Below are 23,948 nucleotides of genomic sequence, written 5' to 3'. Positions count from 1 at the left end.
AAACTTGATACATATATGTAGTTTAATAGCAATGGTTTGACTAAGCTTCTATTAGTTGTCAGCCAACTTATCTTCCCTCCCCTATTTCTTTTCTTTTTTTTTAGCTGCGAAATTCTGATCATAGACGCGCTGCTCGCAAGGACCATGTGAAATAGTAAAAGTTATGTCATTTTACACCACCACTCTTCTACATATCACAACCTGGTGTTTCTGTGACTTTTTTGTTGGGCTTTGCGGTACAAACCTCTTCACATTTGGACAAACCTCTTCACATCAAGACATTTGGATTGCATACAATGTAAAACAAAAATAAAACTCGTAATACTGCTCGGTTGGACCTGGCTTCGGTCGCTGGTCCGACTTACATTCCAAAATTATAGGAAAAAATAATTTTCTATATCTGCACGTGAGTATGCTTTATAATTGTGCTCAATGTCTTATGAATCATTTACGAGAAGGAACTCTTAGTTGTTGGTATGTAGAAGTTATTGTAAAAGCAAGGCTTATGTTGCATGTTTACATTACGATTACGTACTTGGCTTTTTTTACGCACGCAATCTCGTTGTCTTCCCTTTGGGCTTCATGCGGATTTTTATTAGTTTTCTTGTTTTTATTTTCATATTTGCTAGTGTTAAAAGAAAAACATGGAGCTAATATAAGTGCAGGAATCGACATCCGCTATCGCAGCGCCGCCAAGTTGTGAAGCAAAATTACCTTCTTGTTGGACGTCCTTTGAACTAAACTCTTCTTATTGCCAGATTTCCTTCAAAAAACATCCAAGGGTGCACACATTCGTTCCAGTTTTATGCTTTTGACTTGATTGTGTTTTTATTGTTATTATATTGCCTTGGTTCAGTGGATTTGTTTTTATTTTTTTCCATGCGAAGATTATTTGATTCATAATGAGGACAATCAATAAGACAGCGAACAACTGTTTTGCCAATAAAAGGCGCTAAGGCCAAAAAGAAATCCCTCTTTATTTCGTATGTAAGAATACGCGCCAAGAAGGAGTATACATACCTACATATATATGTAGATATATGCAGCGGCAAGCAGCGTAGTTATTGAGCATCTGCCAATCGGCGAACGAAAAGCGATTTTGCAGCACAAGTGCCAATAATGCGAATACAGACACCAGCAACAACTGCAGCAAATACAACAACCATGTCCACAAATGCCAATGCATTAATGTGTTTATATTTAGAAGCCAAATCAAGCCGGAATCCTACGTGGCAAAAAATGATCATTGATGCGTTAAGCAGTGTGGCTCGACTTCGCAGCCATGTGATACAGTTCAACCGTATAAATACGTAATAAATAGCGAGAAATCAAAATAAATAAAAAGTGTAGAAACAAGTGAAATGTACACTTGTATGTATTCATACTTAAGCATGCTTATGTTTTAAAAAATGCAAATCGCTGTAATAAAACTAAAGAGTCAGCATGAAAGATGAAACAATTGAAATTCATGTCACATGCGAGATATATGTATGTATGCATATGTATATCAATATTAATATGTAGGTATATGCATTTATGACTGGTAGCATCTGCAGGTTCCTTGAAATATGTGCATATGTACATATGTCTATGATAAAAGCGCGTATTTGTCAGAGTACGCTGACGTTACTAACATCTGAGCCCTGGCTTAGTAAGGTTTTGCTATAGAGATCGCACGTTTAAGCACAGTGAGGCAAATGATGAAAACATTATTTAACATACCAAAAGCCAATATACTACCGAAACTAATTTTTTGTTGCACAAGGACGACATATTTTAAAAATTGTATCCTTGCGTATCCTTGGAAATTAGAAAAAATTATATGTTACCGCCCAATATATACATGTCAATATTCTCGAATTTCGTCCTTTTCACTTTATTAGTCAAGGATATTTTATTATAAAAGGGGCATTTCCAATATCTATTCGTCATTGTGAATTTTTTTTATTCTAAAAAATTTTCTCTCTTAGTTATTTATGTTGTTGTATTGCATTGTACTGACTTTTTTAAATATTATTTTTTGTTTTGCTTTAAAAATCATTCCCTTGAAATTTTACAGTATTCAATAAAAATCCTGATGTCAGAGCGAAAAAGTAAAAAAAGATCAGTCCAGCGCCTTCGTCATGACCTGCAGGCTATGTCGGAGCTACAACCGCTTGAACTTAAACGTAGAACACGTGATATTACTAAGATCCCATTCGAGTTAAAAACGGTGCATGAAATATCCGTTTTGATGGTATTGAATTGAATTTAATAAATCAATATGAATTTCATAATATTATTGCTTGGCAATAGAGAAGCAGATCCACATTAATTTCAATCATATGTACCATCAGCTTATAAATAGATATGTATATGCCATGACGTGTATCACTACTACGTTTCATTTTTATTTCCCCGTATTAGTATCTTTTTCGTGTTCGTGCTCGTCTTCGCATTACCTTCGTCTTCGGATTTGTGCATAAGTTAGCTAAGAGTTCTTAAATAGTTGGCAACCCTCCTAAATATAGTTAAGAAGTAAAAAAAATATCTTGCGCATGATATTGTGATACGAACATATTTCATGTGGCTGATGAATGTTAATGTTAAGTTAAATTTGATTTTATAAATACGTGACAATGCTCCTAAATACAGTTCAAAAATAAAGCCTTTTTAAACACATTTAATTTGGTACACATTTTTTAGTAGCTGCTTTAACTTATTAAATAATTTGAGTTTACATTTTTAAACAGGTGGCAAACCTTTTTAATATTATTAATATTCAAACCAAGGATATCTTACCACCTTCGTTCCACGTCCTATTTTAATATTTCATTTAACGTATGCATACTTTAATTAAATTCTAATTTAAAACTAGTGGCAACCCTGTTCAAAATATTTTAAAACAAAAACCTGGGTAAACCTTTTTCGACTGGCACACATGTTGCGTTACATATTTAAATTATATAATTCAAGTTGAATTTAATTTCCAAAACACAACAAACAACAATATAAAATAAATAATATTAAGAAAAATACGTTTTTAATGAATGTCAATAATAATACTTTAATAATTTATTTCACTTATTAAATACCTTGAGTTTAACTTTTTACTTTTTTTTTAATGTTATAAATGCTGAAACTTAATTTTTCTTAATACTCTTTTGTTTGACGCCAATATTTTAATATTTCATATAATTTAATTTAATTCGACTTTTCAAATAGATGACAATCCTGTTCAAATTATTTTTAAACCAAAACCTCGTTAAACCATTTTCCTCTGACACTTGTATTGCGATACATATTCAAATTATCTAATCCCTCTAATTAAAATTGAATGTATGTAATTATAAAATCAGGTGGCAACATTTCTACATGCAGTTTGGAAATGAAGTTTCTTCAACGCAATTTTGATTTATATTCACATTGAAGTAATTCATTTAACTTATTGCTTATCTTGAATCTAACTTTGTAACAAGGTGGCAACCCTATGCAAAATATTTTCAAACTACTACCTCTTTCGTCTGACATCCACGTCAGGATATACATTTCAATTTTCTGCCTTTATTTAAGCCGAACTTGCTCTTTGAAACAGGCGGCAACCCATCTACCTACAATTAAGAAATAAGCCTTTTCAAAACAATTTCGATCGATGCGCATAGTGTAATAATTGATTTAGTTTAAAAATGATTTGGATTAAATTTTTTATCAGGTGGCAACTCTTTTTGAAAAAAATAGGAAGTTATTGCAAATCCACAGGCCGAGCCCTTTAATTTTACACCTCATTTTGTAAAATCGAACGAACAGTACAGATCTGATGTGACGAAAAGTTTTCGCGTATTATGCATTTATAAGTATGTATGTACAATGTACAATTTAATCTAAATAAACCTTAGGTATCCTTCAATAATTTTTGGGACGAGAGAGACAGGTAATCGTTATAAATTTTTTATAAGGTACAACCAAATAGAAAAACTAAAGTAAACTTTCTATTGAATGGCGGTGCTTAAAATTATCCGATCTCTTAAAATGTTTCACGAATTCTCCTTTACAACGAGCATTGCATACTAATAAACACTGTATGTTGCAACATCGATTGCTATCAATTTATTGTTGATGTTTTGCGCGAGATATGCTCATGCCTTTGAAGCTGTTGTTAACAACGTGCTTGCATACTTATTTATGCCGATAAATACATAAGTACAGATTTTAAAAATTTTTTCGTTTGTTTTGGCATTTGAAATGTTGACAGATATGAATGTTTTTTTTTTGCTTCAAAACCCAAGTTCCAATAAAAATGTTAAGCAGTTATATACTGCCAGTTAAGAGATACGCAACCCAAGTACACACATACACACGAAAAAAACTTCTAGGATTAAAAGTATGAAACTTCTTAGTTGAACGCATGCGGTGCACATCAGAGCGAATTTGATGCACATTTTTTCCACTAATAAGTAAAAAGTTCAAAAAACCAGATAGAAAATATAAGCAATGTGGGTAACATTTAAAGTTTTTTATTCATTCGTTCATTTCTGCATTTGTCTGGTTTCGAAACAGCCACCAGAAATGTGAATCCTCCATACACACCTCGCATGATGTCGATGAGAGTAAAACTAATTAAAATTATCTCAAAATACTGTTGTGAATTATTGATCCTCGTTTTGCCGAACTTTTTCTTGAAAAATTGAGACTAGAGTGAGCAGCTTTTCTTTAACATCAGAAGAATTTTTACACGAACTTGCAGGAAGTTACAGGAAAAATTATTCCGTACTCCAAAATCCTTTCTGGTAATATCATGAAAAGTGTCAGGCGATCACTGGTTGTCGTTTTTACAGGATAAATTCTTCTTTTGTTCCCTTACTTCTTATTGGTACTTACTTTTTAATCTCACTTCAGAGGCATTTTTACAGGAAAATAACAAAAAAAGGACCGTTAAAAAAGCTCAAAGTTGAAACTCCTTTCAGCTCCTAATTTTAGTTCACTCTTTCTAATTGACTGCTAAAGCTCGCCAAAAATATTTTGCTTACTGTCTGCAGTGGTGTCAAGTTTGCGCCAATGCCCTCAGTTGCCCGCATTACTTCTACACCAATTCAGCCTCATCAATTGCAAATTAATCTGTTAATATTTACTAAGTATGTGGCTAGATAGTGCCCGTGGGAATAAACCATGCGCCAAACATCAGGTGTAATATAGCAGTTATTTCGTACACACGCACAACATTGACGACAATTTAGCTGAGATTACGGTAGTTGCATATTTATATGTATGTATGTACATAGTTTGCTTTTGAAGTTCCCAATGGAATGCCACCAATTTATTGCTTGTACATAGATAGCGATTTTGTTTTTATTATTTTTGTCACACATTTCCTTCATTGCTTTCTCTAGATTTTCACCAAGTCTTAACGATGTACATACATATGTATATGTACATATATATACAAACATTCTCAGATAAATACGACTAAGTATTCACTACAGTGACTCAAGAAAATAGTCATTATACTAAGCTGAATTGCTTTTATAAAACATGTCATAAAAAAAACATTCAGTTTTATAATTATTTTTCAAACTTATTTTAAATTGTTTTTACAAGCACTTATAGAAATACATCTTGGGTACCAGCAAAAGTCATAAATACAAAACTTCACATCACGAATTCACGCTCCTTCACATACTTGCTTGCCTTGTCCCATCCATTTCATTTCTTGGAGGGCGCTGATGTCAGCCTTTGCCTTCATGAGAACATCAATAAGCCGGGCAGAAGCAGCTTCCTCATCAAGGGCGTGGATGTCCTTGAATAATGGTCCTTTAGTCGTTTCCCGTGGTCGTCATTAAAGGAATATGGATTCAAATGAGGTGTGGTTTCGCCTGCTCGCATCCGAACTGGTGTTGGGTTGGTGCGCAGAGGATACATGGTGTAAACATCGAACGGCTGTGAGCTGCTTCAACCGGATGCAAAATAATCGTTTTTGGGATTGGGTGAATTGCGGTCAGAAACTTTGTCCACATACGGGGACTTCTGCACGCGGAACCATCATCCTAAGGCCGAGGTCACGCAATGAGCAGCTGAGCGGTGAGCGGCTTAAAATGAAAATATATGGCATACTACTGAAGTGAATAAAGGCCACTCATCGCTCAGCCGCTCCTTACGTGGCCTCGCCCTTAGTGTCTCTAATTTGTTTATATCGCATACCAACTTCAAACGAGGCGGGTATAACAGTAGTTTTCTAATTGGAGAATATAATCATGAGGAAAAAAATACTTCCATTCATTGGAGATAAGTCTAAATAAATCATTTCGACTTATGCAAAAAAAGTCGAACTTCATTATTTTTGAGTTGTGCACCTTTTGAAGGTGGTGTGGGATATGTATGTATGTATATCTAATTATGCACCAGTAAGAACATAGTTGAATTACATGAACCTAGGGATTCCAGAAAACCGGCCAGGCTCAACATCAGAAGCTAGTAAATTCAGAATATATGTTTTGGTCTTTAGGCTTTTACCTTGACCACTTACTACTACAACAAAACACAATGAAGTTTACCTAGTAAAGGCTTCATTAATGGTGTCGAAGCATTAAAATAGAATAAATAGATGTTCAATTTCTATAAATCTGTTGCAAAAGTCGACCTTAATTACACACATTTTCACAAAAAAAAAAGACAGAGAGTAAAATATAGTAGAATGGCAATCAACCATTCCATGATAATTTGCCTGGACAGCGGGTTTCACTGTAGTTTCCTTTGGATTACATTGATGTTTTTTTGTGAAACTGTGTTTTATTTAAATTTTGAAAATCCTTAGTAATGGTTGCAACCAATCAAACAATAAAACAACCATTAGTAAACAATAGCAAAAACGACATTTCTGTGAATGGCCTTCATAGTCACTGTTCCGTTGTACGTGCGCGAAAGTTTTCATATTCACAATATGTACACACATGTATATACATACATATGTATATTCTTATGTCGCACATTTGGCAACATTCGTCCTTCAACCATTGATACACGAGCTAGAATAAATAGTAGGTTATGTTTCTGCTGCAAATCTTGAGTATGCTTGACTCAAACCTCGGTAAGAGACGTGCTGCATAATAATACGTACGAAAAAAGAAAATAAAGAAAAAAAAATATGGAAAATATGATCCCAACAATGCCGCGGCAACGTGTACGACAATTACGTTAACGAGTACACATAATTTCATTTCTGGATACATTATCCAATAATTTACGAAGATAGGTTAAAGAAGTTCGATAGAAAAATGTGCAAGCTTAGCAAGTTGAGTTGATGGGGAAAGTAGTCAGAGAATTTAATGATTATTACTAGTGCGAATGCATGCACGTACGGGTAAATGCTACGACGTGAAAGTGGACTTAAATTTTTAATATATATGCAACAAATGTTTGAATCCTTAAATATGTATGTACATATGTATGTATATACACCTGTAAATTAGATTTTAGCTGGTTCGGTAATGGGGACACATGCCTAGCGCTCGCTAAGATAGGATGATTTATATTTCTTTAGCTTAGCAACGTGTGGCAGAAGTGTTAGGCTTAGCAGGTATTCAAGATGCAAAAGAAGAGCACGATGCTGAGAAATATAATAGAATTCTTAGTTTCATACATGCGTACATGGATATGGGCAACTCCTAGCATTCGGACGTTTCTTTTAATTTTCGGCTTTTAAAGTCGGCAAAAAAAAATAGATAATTTAAAACACTTTTATGGCATGTAGTCGTACATATAATTGAAGGTTGAAGGCAGTACTTATGAGAACAAAATTTTGGAAGTTTGTATTCAAATTAATGGCGGTGTAATTGCTCTCGAAATTTGTATGCGGACGTTACACAAAATGGGAGGAATTTTGATATGACCAACAATGCAACATATTTCCGAAAATTGCCATGTATGGAGAACACAATCTACGAGAATACTTTGGAGAATAATGAAGTTAACAAAATGTATTATAAAATCGAACCTAAAGGTTGAATTAACTTCAAAATAATTGTATGTGTACGTTCGGAACTCGGCGTTTGGTTGAGAAAACTGATTTTTTTTTTTTAAGTGAGGTCGTCGTATTTTAATAAAAGACATAGGCTTAAAACTAAGGTTATTCAGAGCCATGTTTCAAGAAATAAGAAGAGCAAAGCAGATTTCTCTATTACGTGTGAAAGAAATATGAAATTAATATACAGTGTTGAAAACATAAATAGGGAAGAGACATTTTAGCCTCTTTTTGGCTATTTCGCTTTAGAGTATTTAATTTTTATTGTTTTTTTTTTATAAAAGTATAGCTCGTTATCTAGCAAAAACCATGCATGTCAAAATTTCAAACTTTGTGCAAAAATTAGGAAAAGTAGTTTTTAGCAAAAAAAACCGACTTAAATTCTCATATAAAATATATATATACAAATATCTCTTGTTCCTCTGATCGGATCTTAACCAGATTAGTATGGGACCACCTCTGAGACATAACTTTTCCGACGCAACAAGAGTTATCGAAATCGTGTACACACATTCACACACATTTATAGGAGGTTATATAAGGAGTGTGGTGGTAACTCAGATTCAGGCTTTGTCATATTTAAAAATCTTTGTAACACAATTTAATGTACTTCAGATTCTGTAACATACTCTTGCACAAATACAAATGCGTAAACAAAAGTGTATAAATTTATACAGCAACAGAAACAGTCTCACATAAACATACAAAAAACCGCGTTATTACTATTTATCATTCCTGTATACATCCAAACACATATATACATATATACATGTTCAAAATTCTAAGTACATATTTAAATAGGTACATGAGTAAGTTGTATTCATAATGCATGCATAGGTGCTTATAGTACATATGTACATATATTTAAAAAATACAAAATCTGGCAGCTACCTACAAACAAATTCTAGATACTTCATCCAATACTCCTGGGCTACTTCAAGCATTATATATATATATATATATGTGTACTTTAAAGTGTTTTCTACTTTCCAAATATTTACATTCTATCTACATAATTTTATCCTTAGTTTAGTAGTAGTATGTTAACATTTGCATCGACAGCGTCTTGAGATTGGTTGCGTATACGCCCCAACGTATTTAAGCGGCGTAATAGCAACCCAGACGCTGGATACAATTGTGTGCTGTGTTTGCAAATACAAAGCAAAGCAAAGCGTTGAAGGAATTTGATTATAAAGTTTTGCAACTGAATGTTTTGGCTGCTAGATTACTTACCCGCTTGCCACGTTTGCCGCGTGGACCTTTTTCGCCGGGCGGACCAGCTGGTCCAGCTGGGCCCACCTCACCACGTTCGCCAGGTACGCCTGGAGGACCTAGAAGAAAGATGTGCTGTTTAGTAAATGTATAAATTTGCATTCCATTTGCTTTTAAGGCTTGTGTTTGCGTATACGTATGTATTACGATTTCTAAATATATATGTATGTACATATAAACATAAGTGCACTACATACTACTAATACCGAAAAGTGTTGCTTCGATTTATGAAACGTTGTAAAAAAGTATTGAGGGTTCGTTTATAATTTATGCTCAAATCGCAGTCTTGATAGAGCTGAACTATTAAGGTATGTCAAGAGTTTTCTTGAGATATGAGGCATATATGTAGTATGTATGAATGTACAACACAGAGGTTTTTGCCACAGTTAATCCTCTAGGCTAATATTGTAATTTACTCAACTCGTGTATCCATATACATGCAAATGTATTTCAGAACTGATTGTTATATCAGTAAAAAAGCCTTTTAAAATTAATTACATTGTTTCAATTACATATTTTCAAAACAACTTAATAAGAACGACAGAGCACAATAGCAATGCCCGTCACATTTGCAAGCATATCGAAAACAAATTATCATAAATATATCGTCGTTTAAAGTACAACACCGCGTATCAATAAAATGCAAAACCGCATATGTGAGGTTGCATAAATTATTTTCTAGAGCGTAGAAACACTCAAATTTCAAAATGGTTCTCTTTTCTATAAAGCAATCGCATTTCTAGCTAGTATATTTCAGAACGAATGGATAAGGCCAGAGCCAAGAGCTTGTGTAAGCAAATCCAATTTTTGGCAGCAAATGTCAATTACGCGGTTTTACAGAAACGACGATATGCACGCACGTAGAAAATTATTTGCAGATCAACCGCCGACAAAAAACTTAAACAATTCTAGTATATGGTTGATCAAACTTTCAACTTAAATGCAAGAATTCAACAGTCCAAAATTCAATTACAAGAAATTTTCACCCTAAAAGTGTCATTTGAAAAAATGCATCAACCTTGCCATACATGGTTATTGACGGTGCTGATATGTATAGCAGTTATCATTGATAAGCTTTTATGTGCATACATAAAAGACAGTGCAATATATGACAGCTGACACAAACTCTTCACATATTGCAATCTCATACAAGTGACACTTATCGATATTAATTTTGAGCCATGGTATCCTTTAAAAATAAATAAATTTTTATTTGCTGTTACCCTCAAAAAGTTAAATACATTAAAATTTTAGTGGGTTTTCATAAGCATACGAAGTGGAAAAATTTCCATCTTTTCCATGCATTTCGCTGTCAAATTAAAACAGTGAAATTTTACTCTCTCGTTCTAACGCCCAGAAAGGTATTTTTGTTACTTTTCCGGAATCAGTTTCAGAAATGAAAATTCAAAGCTATGACTGCAACTGAAAGAGGCCTAATAGCTTTTGAAAATATATTTCAAGTTGTTGCACTGGCAATTTTTATTACTGCCTTAGGTGCTGTCAAAACCTTCGAATGTTGCCATGTGATTGATACTCATTGTGAATTTGTTTAAAATACATAATAAAAAAATATTGTTGAATTATGTATCAAAGAGTTTGAAAAACATTTTTTTTTTTGAGAACATAACTGTTTAGTCTTCCATAAAGGTTTTGGTATTTGCCCAAAATTAGGTGCAAATCGTTTCCCAATCGTGTGAATGCACAAATAGTTTTCTTCATCCCCATCGCAAAACACATTTTGTTAAAATTTTTCAATATATTTTACCAGTCGTGTGAACACAAAAAAAAATTTCGTCCCAATTTTTTCTTACTTTGTACCAATAGCCCAATGCTCTTTTCAACCAAGTTATTATTTGGATTTGTTGCTGGTAAAAACACCGATTGTAAGAAATGTGACTAAAGTTGAACATTTGAAAACAAATTCGTATGTCTCGCTGTAGCTGAACGTGCAGAGCAGTGTTGCCGCGAATAATTTTTAGTGGTAGCCAAATTCCTTTAAAAAAGGGCTAAAAGAGCTAAAAAAGTCGTTGTGGCTACAAATGGTAGTTAAATTTTTTTTACTCACATATATGTACATATATAAGTATACAAGCAAACATTTTCAATAAGTAATGGTATAGAAAAAAATGTACTCTGGGAAAAAAGCTAATATTTTATCCAACCAAAAACCTTTTTGTATAAAAGGGGAAATATACGACACCAGCTTGTTGCCTCCATCAAGTGATTGTACCATCAGACTCGAAGCATGTAACTTACCAGCATGCTGGTACACATTTATTTCTTCACAAATGAGGTCGAGGAAAGATTTTAGAGTCGAAATTTCATACTTTTTCTACCATTTTGTTAAACATTGTTTTTTTGTTTTTATACCCGAGCGCACTTGTGCACAAGGGTATTATAACTTTGTTCACATAACAGTTGTTTGTAACAGGCAAAACGAATCGAGATAGATATAGACAAATGTATACATAAATGATCAGAATGAAAAGAGAAATCGATTAAGCGGTGACTGTCTGTCCGTCCGTCCGTCCGTCTGTCCGTCTGTCCGTCTGTGCACACGATAACTCGAGTAAAAATTAAGATATCTTAACGAAACTTGGTACGTGTACTTCTTTTGTGCGTAGGACGGATGGTATTGAAAATGGGCAAAATCGGACAATAACCACGCCTACCTCCCATATAACGGCAATTTTCAGAAATACAAAAACTGTGATATTTTAGTAACTACTCAAGATAATTCACTCAAAATTGACATTTATAATAAATTTTAGACGAAAAATAAGAATATTAACATTTTTTTGAAAATGGGCGTAGCCACGCCCACTTATGGTTACATGTGTATATCTTGGTAACCGCTGCATCAATTTATTCCAAACTCGGCACAGTTGTTGGCCCTGCTACAGCATACCAAATGGCCGAAAATTTTTAAAATCGGACAATAACCACGCCCACATCCCATATAACGGTAATTTCGAGAAATACGAAATCTTCGATAAATCAGTAAATATTAAAGCTAATTTATTCAAAATGATGGTTGCAACAATTCTTTGCCAGGAAATACGTTAATGATAAAATTTTGGAAAATGGGCGTGGCACCGCCCACTTATGATCACGTATATGTATCTCGCTAACCGTTCTACCAATTTGTACCAAACTCGGTGTGGTTATTGTGCTTGCCACATAAAAGTAAACCATTGAAAATTGTTGAAATCGGACTAAAATTACGGCCGCTTTTCATATAACGGTAGATTTCAGAAATGCTTGAAATTTCAATATTTTGAAATTTAAGGACGCTAGTTTACTTAAAATTTATACACGCCGGCTTATCATGTACGGTAGCTTTCGGAAAGGTGGAAAACATATATTTAATAATTGCGCCGGGTATTTAATGTTCGGCTCCGCCCGAACTTAGACTTTCTTACTTGTTTTAATTCACAACTGCAATATCGCGAGCTTAATCTTCCACAAACACGGCTTTGACTCATATAGTGCAAGAAATAACCGCCAAATACTTTTTACTTAGAAAATTGAGCTAATTTCACCACTCTCGACACCAGCATGCTGGTACAGGCATACAATTTTCAAATAGTTTTTGAAGTCGCACCAGCAGCTGGTACAATTACACCACAAGAACATACACGGTCAATCGACTTGATGGGCCATTTAACAAATTAAGCATATTAAGGGCCGTAAACTTATCTATTTTAAACTATAGTTCAGTACAGTATGTATGTATGTATGTATAAAAACATAAGGAACATACAATACATATATGTATACATATCAGTCAGTTTAAAAATTCATCTCTTAAATAAATGAGATAAAATTAAGCATATACAACTTTTTCATGCCAAGTATGAATAAATTCTCCAAAGGGCTACGGTCAATTTTAAAAACCATGTGGTAGCTAAATCTAGCCACCAAAGGGCTAAAACGGCAACACTGGTGCAGAGATGCTTGCGGTTATTTGTTGGCTTCCAGCAGGTTCGAGTACGAATACCGTCAGCGGCAGCACATAATTTTTTATATATTTTTTCTGTTTTTGGTTTTTCTTAACTACAAAAAGCATATGTGAAGGGCAGAGGCTAATCAAATGACGAAGAAAATTTACTCCAGTTAAACATTTGAAGACACATTTATAAAGCGGCTGTAGCTGAGTGTGCAGAGATGCTTGTTGTTATTTGCCAGCTTTCAGAAGATGCAGGTTCGAATCCCATCAGAAGTAACGTGTTAAAATGGTCATAAAAATGTTTGTTTTGTATCTCCGAATTATTGAAAAGCATCTGTGAAGTGCAGAACATAAGCGTATGCAAACGAAATAACCGACAACCAAAAGTTTGGTAATGTAAACAAAAGTGTGGTTAATAATACCATATCGCTATTGAAAATATCAACCAAGGCATTGTTAATATTAATCAAAAATCACGTCGATTTTTTTATTATTAACCCTATTTTTGGTGGATTTTTTCTCAGTGTAGTTATAACCAGTTGAGCGCTAATCGTCAAAAACCGTAAGCGATTTTTTTTTGATTTTCCTTTCGAAAAGTCTCCGCGAAAAGTCTATCTGTAAGGTCAGTTTTATTCAAGTATGCACATTGGCCATTATTTTCTACGACCTCTTGCCATTTTTCGGGTGGCTTCATATTTTCATCGGTGCAGAACTTCTGTGGTTTATCGGCGAGAAACTTATCCAAGTGATTTTCAGCGGCACCTCCGTCGGTTAGATTTTTATCAAAAAGGAAGCATTAAAACATCTCAACTAAATTCCGTAGATTTGTTTAACCTGGCATTGACATGATGGAACCAAACTTAATTTCTGTTGCAAAATTCTGGTCGCTATTTCTTGATTGACATTGTAGCAGTTCATGATCGATAATTATTTTCCAATCCCATTAAACACTGAACATTTCCTTGTTTGCCGTCAGACCGGGCTTGAGAGTAATTTGTGGAAGGTCATCGGTCTTTGAACAACATGATCGTTTCCGTTGCTTATTCTCGAACTCAAACAAATTTTAATCGCCCGTAATTCTTCCCTTTAAATATTCTTCTACTTCTTTGCGTTTCACTGATGGTCGATCAAATTTCTTTGCGTTAATTCATATGGCACCGAAACATTCCTACAAGAATTGTGTGATCCCGTCAGATTGTCAAATAAGTGATGGTAAAATGAGGGTTTTCAAGCCAACGTAATATGTGCACCAACTAAATTAAATTTTTTAAAGATATGGAACAAATTTCCAGATTAGCATACGCTCATACGACCATTTTACCACCGAAAGCTTTGCTTTAAAAGCACGAACATATCTATATGTACATATGCATTCGAGTGAATCAAACTCACATAAATATGACCAAACTAATACACAGATTATGCTCGAAAATTCGTTAGCACAGCATCTTGTCATGTATTTTTAAAATTCAAAGCAATATAGGTTAAATACTATGTATCACCAGCAGTGTTGCCAGAACTTTTTGGGCCAACCGGCTAAATTGGCTTAAAAAAAGGCTAAAAGCAGCTAAAATGTTTCAACTGAAATTGGCATGTTTTATTTGAATAAAGTTGAAATGCATTCAATTATTTTTTGTTAACAAAAAAAACTGTCGTTATACTTGATTAATTAAAGCTCTACATGAGAAGTCATGTTTGTATTACTTACATATATAAATATAGATCAATTACAAACTTATGGCGTTTTTTTCTATTTAAAAATTTTGCTTTCTTAAATTGTAACATTTGCACTAGGTTATTGCATTTTTGCTTGTTCGAAGCGCAATATTTTGAAAAATTAACGTAAAGCTGTGAAAAGGCTGTGGAAAATAGTGCAATATTATTTCGAGAAAAAATCCCGTATTTTTTTATATTCAAACAAGCCAAGCCGGTCGCTTGTTAAGTTTTTAACAATTGAGCTATGTAATTTTATTTTGATGTCCATATATTCGAAGCGTTCCCGTTTTTAAAGACTTGCCACTCTATGCACATGCCTGTCTGAGCGCAATAATAAGCAACAATAAAGTATGTTGGCATCATGATACAACTATTCATAGGTATTTTCTTCCCAGAGAGTATTGCTTCACATGCAAGAATGATAGAATACAAGATTGCCCATTCCTGCGGGTGATGACGTAAAGATAGCAACGAATAGGAAAGAATAATTGGAGATGGAGGAGAGAAAGAGTGTTAACTGTCAAACCATGGAGGTCGCCATATTTACATACATATAAACATCTCTGCATACATACAAACAGTTTGCTAAAATGACGTCACACGAACACCTGATTCTGTCAAATTCACCAAGAACAAAGTAGCGGTACTGCTGATTGCGCCACCTCTGTCTCCCTACATCGTGCTTCACATGGAAATTCATGCTCTTTATTCTCATCCGTTTTTTCCAAAGGTTGTGAAAAAACTTAACATTAAAATTTAAGATATTCATAACAAAAATTTTATTAAAAAATCTCCGCTAATTTCTTAAAAAAAAAAAAATAAAGTGACCCAAATATAAACTGGAACGCGACATTTTAGCAAGCTTTGGCTACTTTTCTTTAGTTTATTTATTGTTTATTATTTTCTATAAAAATATAGCTGATGAAAAATTTCTCCGAGTTAAGGCTATCCATTTCTAATTGATTTCTAAATTTGTAGAAATGGAAACTTACATATATATAAATTTTAAGAAAGAAAACGGCTATCTTTTTTTGGCAAAGCGGCTGCCAGCTAAACCGAATTTTCTCCGGCTGTTTGCTTTCGCAACCGGCTAAATCTAACGGCTTAAATGGCAACACTGACCACCACCAGCAGTGTTCGAAAACGAAAGTAACAATATACAAAAATTGCTGGTGAAAAAAATCAAGGAAATACTGAATATTTCCTACCATTTTGAATGGCATCACTCAACCACATCAATATTTGATTACTTTTATGATTCCCCAGTTGACCATTTCAACCAGCAGCATCAAGCAGCAGGATTTAAAAAATGGTACTTTTAACAAGAGAGAGCCAAACTGGGCAAAAAAATATGTTGACAGTAGTAAAAAAAGTCGGAGGTGCAGAACGGGCAAATAATAATGACGCTATTGCAAGAATTGTAACAATAGTAAATATCTGGCTAGCGCTACCAATTTTATGTACGGCAGAGTGACGACGGTACATAGTTCATATGTACATAAATGGTTTTGTTTGGAATCGGACTGACTTGCAACAAGAGCCAGTTGCAGCATGGCAGAAAGTTAACTAAGAAATAAGACTGAAGCAGAAATAACAAAAGATGCGAAAAGGAAAAATAAAAGTTCGAAATTTAGACAATTTGCAAAATTCAATTTGGTCAAGTATGCGCTTCGTCTCAAAATTTTTAAAAGGCAAGTTGAGCTAAAATTTATTGGACATTTAAGATTTATCACGTTTCGAACATGTGAATGAATGAATGAAATATTATGGCAAACTGTTAGAGCATTACTGCGCTTAAACTAATGCTCTATTAAATACCGGGAACAAAATCAAAAATTTACAAACATGAAATTGCACTTGGGACTTTGTAAGCAATTTTTTATTGGAACAAAAAAAAAATTTGTACACACATTTTACTAATTATGTGGACAGCCATTTCATAAAACTTGTGTTGTGCGAACTGAAGCTAATACAAACAAAAAAAACAAGAACTCTTCAGTAACATGGTATTCCTTTGGAGGAACTTTTTTATTGTAAAAATACTATCTGATATTACCAACCAATAGTCGACGAAAAGTAAAAAAAAAAAAGTTTTTTAAATTTCATAGAAAAGATAAAATAATAAGAATAGGTTAAACAGATACTGAACAGTAAAAGATCAAATTCGATCTACTTATAACCCTACGTCTATTCGGCGTGCAATATTTTGAAAAATCATTTTATTTATTTCGCGAATTTAATTATGATAGTTAATATGACAATTGGATTTGATGTTTTTTCTTTATTAATATACAAATATTATAAACAACTACTTAAATATTATTCTTATAAAATTTCTTTTTAAACCTCGGTACACCACCATAGTTAGAGGCTAGTTTTCAACTAGCACGTATTCCACACTACAATTTTCAGCAAAACCGGAGCACATTTACTACTTTTTGCCACATTTTATATGGAGCTCTTTCAATGTGCGGCGTTGCTATGCTAAATAATTTTTTAATATTTTCATACTCAAAATTTATATTTACAATAATTTTTAAGCATAACTTCTTCGCCCACTTATATCAAATATGTAAGTCTTTGAAATGCTTCACTAATCTCTCAAATAAAACTTTTCTAGATAGTGCCCAATACTAAAATGGAGTTGCCAGCAAAAGTGGTGGTGAAACTAATTTATTAAGTGTCAGATCCAAAATAAAAATTTCTAAGATCGTGGTTCTAATCTTTACTTCACTAAGAGTGCTAAAAACGTTTTAATTTTTTTTTTTTTTACCACAGCATGAATATGAAAAAAATCGGTCTTTCATTTGATACCCCATATTTCTGTGTCTTATGACCTTCTTTTTGAAACCACTATCCTAGCGGCCGCTGTGGTGTAGTGGTTAGCAGTACGCGCTTCCACTCCGCAGTTTTGGTATATGTACCACTAATTGTGCTTTTACTTATGTGAAAATTTCGCTATGGAAGATATTTTGTCAGAAAGCAAGTACATTTTCTTTATCAAATTTATTTTTCTTAAGTAAAAAAAAAAACTGAACTAAATGTTTAATTAAATTTTAGGGAATTTTCATATAAAATTAGTAAGAAATCTCTATGGATGCATCCCATTAAGTTAGCTTACTAGACTGACACTAAACCATTCTATGTACATACGTATATATGTATGTATGCATTTAGATACGTAAATATTTCCATAGAAAAAAGACATATCGCTAGCTTAGAGTGCAAAGTTGCTAAGTCCATTTTTTTTCAATTGTACAGGAGACACAAAAAACGTTCCTAAGTATTTTTCTTTAAGTATTTTCCAAAACTTTGAATGCAATGTTTCGCGTTTTTCATTTACCCTTTACTAAAAAAAAAATAATAAAAAAGTCTGCTTTTTTACAAATTTTGTAGATAATTTTGTGACTTAGCAATTTTTCTAATTTTTTCTTAAAATTTGTTTGTTGGACTTAGCAAATTTTCGATGAATTTTTCCAATATGTACAATACGAAAAATCCCTCTCGTAGGTAAATTTTAAGAAACAATTTGTTAGAACAAATGGTTTAGGTGCTTTGAATAATAATAATAACAAAAGGGAACAGTGATTTTGTTGCATCAAATGTTAAAGCTTTTTGATAGACTTTTTTATGCTGATTACTATAAGTGACCATCAATTCAAGGTGCAGGGATGGTATTTTCAGGGATAGTAGTCGAGACTTCTAGCGTTAATTTAAGCCTAATATCACCTTTAGTTTCTTTGCTTTGGCTTCTAAAATATTGAAAAAAACGCGATTTTTTGACAATGGAGACTTTACACTTCCGGATTCGTAATCAGCATAAAAAAGTCTATCCAAAACAGCATTAACATTTGATGCAACGAAATTGTTTCCCATTTTTTTCCCTTGTGTAATAGATTGGCGCTTACACATATGTTAGTGTTTGGCCGAGCTTCTCCTCCGATTTGTGGCGTGCGCCTTGATGTTGTCACACAAAGGGAAGGGACTTACAGTTTTACGCTGTTTTTCATGGCAGAAATACACTCGGAGTTTTGCCATTGCTTGTCGAGGGGCGACCGCTGTTAAGGATAAACCTTCTCTTCTAAATTTGTTTGTAATGTTGCTTTGACCAGGGCTTGAACCCAGGCCCTGCGCAGTGGCATCGCGCACTGCTTACCACTACACCAGAGCGGCCGTTCTTTTACGATCCCATTAATGGTATTTTCGGTTCAGACTAAATAAATTTTCTGAAAAAGAAGATTGCGAATTTTTTTTCATATTTCTAATTTGAAACGTAGTTGCGAACTTGTTTATTATAAACAACAACTTATACATTAAAATAATAATGAACAAACAATTATTGGTAGATTAAATTAATAGTATTGTTCGCTGAAACTAAACTACACACCAAAAAATCATTCACGTGGCAAACTATCGTAAAAATTATGATGGTCTTTAGGCAAAGTTGCTTTTAAATACTGCAAATCTTCGTTCTTTCTTGCTGTAATTCGGCGTCTGCATTGGTGAAGTTGCTGCAAATTGGACCACTGTAACAGGACTATACTTCTGTCTAATCTTTGAGGAAGAGTTTTCCATGGATCTGAAAACCTAAGTTTAAAAAATATTTCTCCGGTTGGTGTGTATCTGATACCACGAACATCTGTTACTTGGCATCGCCTTTACAACGTCCAGGACGAATATTTTTACATAACTATACGATATTAAATGTTTTAAAAAAGGTGTGATCTAAATAAAGAACATCGTATGGTCTAGGTTTTGACGAGCAGCTTTACATACTCATAATATCATTATTATTATTATCAATTTGGTAATTATTACGTGCCGATCGAGTAACATTTACCAAAGTTATATCGAAAAACTTAAGTGGATCTCCAGTTTTTTTCTAAAAAAAATTCTCTTCATTTTTATAAAGAACCTTTTAATGAAAGAACCGGATTACAGAAAAGTATGCCAGAGAGTGACTTCTTTCGTTCAAGCTGGATGCAAAGCAATATCGTCCAATTGGAGAGTCCTCGAAAGGATTTTCTAGGATATGTTAAAGACTATTGCATTTACCTATCTACAGTTACTTTTTCTCATAATGGAATTAACTAAAATATTTATTTAAACACTTGTTGCACGTCCCCTACTTTCATACAACGCCTTATTGTATTATGTTAATGTATGCAAATTAGGGCTGTGCGATTATTCGATTACTCGAGCAAGTTGGTTAATCAATTATTCGGTTAATCAATTACTCGAGTAATCAAGATTTTGATTACTCAAAACGATGATTAATCGAGTTATTTGAAATATGATTACTCAAAAAAAATAATTTTGCTCGTTAAAAGAGTTTGTTTTGGAAAATGCTTATTTTCTTTTTTACATTCTGTATATGAAAAAAAAATTTTCGTTTTAATTTTTGAAAACAGAAACGTTGTTTTAAAAGTATCTAGGAACTTTAACTACTTTATACATATGTAAAGAGTTGAAATGTTGATTACTCATTTTACTCGAAATGATGATTAATCATAAAGCAAATTACTCAAATATTTTTGTTTTTGGTTAATCAAAAATCTTGATTACTCGAGTAACTGAACTTTTGAGTAATCATAACTTCTAATTAATCGAATAACTGAGTTATTTACTTTATGATTAATTAAAATTTTGAGTAATCAATTTATCGCACAGCCCTAATGCAAATACTTATATTTATGCTTGCAACTACTATTAACTTATCAAACGATTCCTAATCTTTGACAATACATGTTTGACTTCATTCACCACGATCTTGAAAACTGACCAAATCGGCGTGACCAAGTCCATGGTAATTTTAATATTATATAAACATCCGAAAGCATTAAAACGTTTCAAATAAATCTCGTCTCACTTTTTTGTATTTTTCACTTGGTTGCTGAAGTAATGAAGAATTGAAAATTCATAAGGAAAAATTATAGTTTTCTTATTTTTTATTTTAATATCTTAAAAATTTTTAGACTTATTGAAAAATGATAAATGAACGTGAGGTACTAAATTTAATAACCCTTAATTTGATATATCGCCCTGTTTATAACAATGAACGCATTCCAAAGATAATACAAGCCAAAATTTCATTCTCAAAATTCATACACTTTGATTCAATTGCGCGGGCTAAAGATACATTTTAAATTAATCTTTCTTGGCCAATAACAATTGGCTTAGACCTAAGATATCATAATATTACTATTACAATACGGTCAAATGCCTTTTATTTTCCCCCATACATAATCGACCCAGCCTAATATACATACAAAACCCTCAATACAAATCGAATTCGATAGCGTAAAAAAAATATTCATATTTTTTGGACTTATCAAATTTTCTGTGACTACTTTGGACGGAATAAAACGGGTAGAAATAAAACAAGTAGTTAGATCCTTTCAGAAACGGTGCATTTTCAATTTTCCTTGCTTCCTGCATCAAAAATTAATTGTTCATGAAAAGTGGACTTAGCAACATTTCACTCTAAGCTAGCGATATATAATATTTATATACATACATAAATACTCGCACCAGAACATCCCGTTTATTTTAGCTAAGCAAACAACTTTAATGACTCTATTTATATGCGCAGAAAAGTTGACTAATGTGCATTGCATAAATAACCGTACATACATACATACATACATAAGTGATTCATTTGAAATCATCTACGTGTAGGCAAAACACATAAACCTACACATATGCCGCTCAATCAGTGTGGAATTATAACTTATTTAAGAATTCTAGGATGCAAATGATTGCAAAAGAACGGTTGGTTGGTTTTCTAAATAAATGAAAATATTTATAAATACAGCAATGTACATATCCGCAGATGGACTTTTTAAACAAACATACATAGCTACAAATAATGATATCGTGATGCTTAGATTCCAGAATAGCTAAGAGCATATTCGTATTCGTGATGCGATACTTACGTTCAGGTTCGTTGCCTGGTCGATGGAATGTTTAAATGAAAGAAAAAGTTTTTTTTTTTTAAATAGTGGTTGCCCCTTTGCAGGCATAGAAAAATTTCCCAGCGCCTTAAAAAAGCTCCTCCTAAAATATTTTTTACAGCTACTATTATTGTTATTACGTCGGTTATACGCGTGCTCCGATCTAAAATGTTTTTATTTGTTGTCGCTCCAACCTTAGGCTATAGCTATTTAAGAATTTAAGTACACTTGAGGGGTACCATGTTCCAAATTTTGGATAGGAAGGTAATCGTTCCCCAAGCTGGATCAGTCTATGATTCAATAAACGTGCGAAGTCACATAAAATATGCTGAGGTTTACTCCACCAGTCAACAAAACCTGCAGTCCGTCCCTACAGAAAGTCCCATTTCATTCAAATAGTACCTCAACTTGCAGTAAAAGTTCTCCTTAGGGTCAAAACATAGAGGAGCGGCAAGCAAAGAGCATAAAGCAAAGCGTCGATTTTAAACGCACCTATTTAAATGGCAGAGTACATAGTGAAGAGCAAAACACGCTTGTGATTGAAGCTTTGCTCGATGCTAGCTCTTCGATTTACTCGACGCTTCAATATGTTTTGACTCTTAGCCGGGAGGAGTTATGAGTTTCTTTGGATTATCTCGTTATGGTTGACCTCCGCCAGTGCGCAGCTATCTGAGATTCTTTCCAATTCCTAAGCAGTTCTGCAGTGTATCCTTTAGATGTTCCGCAGAAAGGCTCGGGACCATGCATGCGTATTTGGGCTCCACGTTTTGCAAAACAGTCAGCCCTTTCGTAGCCTTCTAACCCTTCATGTCGATGGACTTACCACAGCGTCACTCTATGTGGACTACTAGGCAGCTCAAAAGAGTTTAACAATTGTCCAAATGCCTAGTGATGGCACGATTAATCGAATAACCGATTATAATCGTTTATTTTAATTCGGTTAACGATTTAATTGTATCGAAATTTTCCTTTCGATTATTCGAGCGATTAGTTTTCAAAGTAATCGAAAAGAAACAATCAAAAATTGACTACTTTACTCACAAAATAATGTATGAATCAAAATTGCGTAACAAAAGTTGGCACTCTTACCACTCAATAATATTAGCAATAATAAAAGTATCCACTCTACTCGGTACATGCATATGTATAATTATATTTTTTATATGGAAGAAAGTAAGCAACACCGCCAAGCAGATACTTCAATCTTGCATTTTTTATACAAAAATTTAATGGGCTATAAAACTGCACACTGAAAATCTTTCTAAGAAATCTCATTATAAAGCTCGAAATCTTTAGGAATGTTTGTTGAATTTTTTTAATATTGCACAAAGTTTCATATGTTTATATTTATACGGTTTTTGCTACAGAATAGGTTTAGTTTTCTTGACTTTTGGTGCACTGAATTCATGGCGCAAGTTTCCAGAATTTAACAAAAAATGTATCACTAAAAAAGTTCGTTTTTATAACTTATATTAATATGGTTTTTATTACTTTTCTATTTTAGTCGAAACGACTGATTAATCGGTTAATTTCTTACGATTAGCTTTAAATATTAATCGAATGCTTTTGATGCCATCCTAAATGAATCTAAGGCCTTTAATTCTGCCTGACTATCCAACATAATAATTATTCTGGCCCCGTTTGTCCTTATACGAAGGCATTATCGGACACAAACTTCGATTGCAAATACTTCCGCCTGAAATGTGGTTGGGTAAGAGCCCATTGACAGACTTTTCTGGAATTTTTGTCTAAATACGCTGACCCAATACTTCCGACGTCCATATTCGATCCTTCGATATTATTGCTTCACAGCAGTCCCTTTCAGGAATTCTGACCTTTTAGGGGGTGTTAAAGGACATTTTATGTAGCATGATACCTGTGAGCTTAGTAGCGGGATCACCAATTAATGGCTTGAGAATCTCCAAATAATCCCCAAAATCTCCACTTTTCATGCTGATTACATTGGGCAGCCGTAGGGCGCTCCTGCACGGCTCCCCTTCGATCAGAATAGACAGAGGAGTAATGCTTATAACGACCCCAAGGGCATCCGTGGGACAAGTGCGCA

The 23,948-nt window shown here is 33.6% G+C and overlaps 1 protein-coding gene across 14 annotated transcripts in view; it reads right to left on the bottom strand.

Annotated features, from left to right (window-relative positions):
- Nucleotides 1-23,948, bottom strand: part of LOC118737515 (collagen alpha chain CG42342) — a 307,736-nt gene that overhangs the window by 50,393 nt on the left and 233,395 nt on the right. For all 14 annotated transcript variants that reach the window (XM_036468080.1, XM_036468068.1, XM_036468071.1 and 11 more), the window contains one exon: nucleotides 9,227-9,324. In XM_036468080.1, coding sequence (XP_036323973.1) covers nucleotides 9,227-9,324 — 98 coding nt within the window. The remainder of the gene's footprint in view (nucleotides 1-9,226; nucleotides 9,325-23,948) is intronic.

Source organism: Rhagoletis pomonella, unplaced genomic scaffold (genome assembly GCF_013731165.1).
Source record: "Rhagoletis pomonella isolate Grant_MI unplaced genomic scaffold, Rhpom_1.0 Rhpom_scaffold_00004, whole genome shotgun sequence".
NCBI classification, from domain to species: domain Eukaryota; kingdom Metazoa; phylum Arthropoda; class Insecta; order Diptera; family Tephritidae; genus Rhagoletis; species Rhagoletis pomonella.
This window is presented reverse-complemented; position numbering and strand designations above follow the sequence as displayed.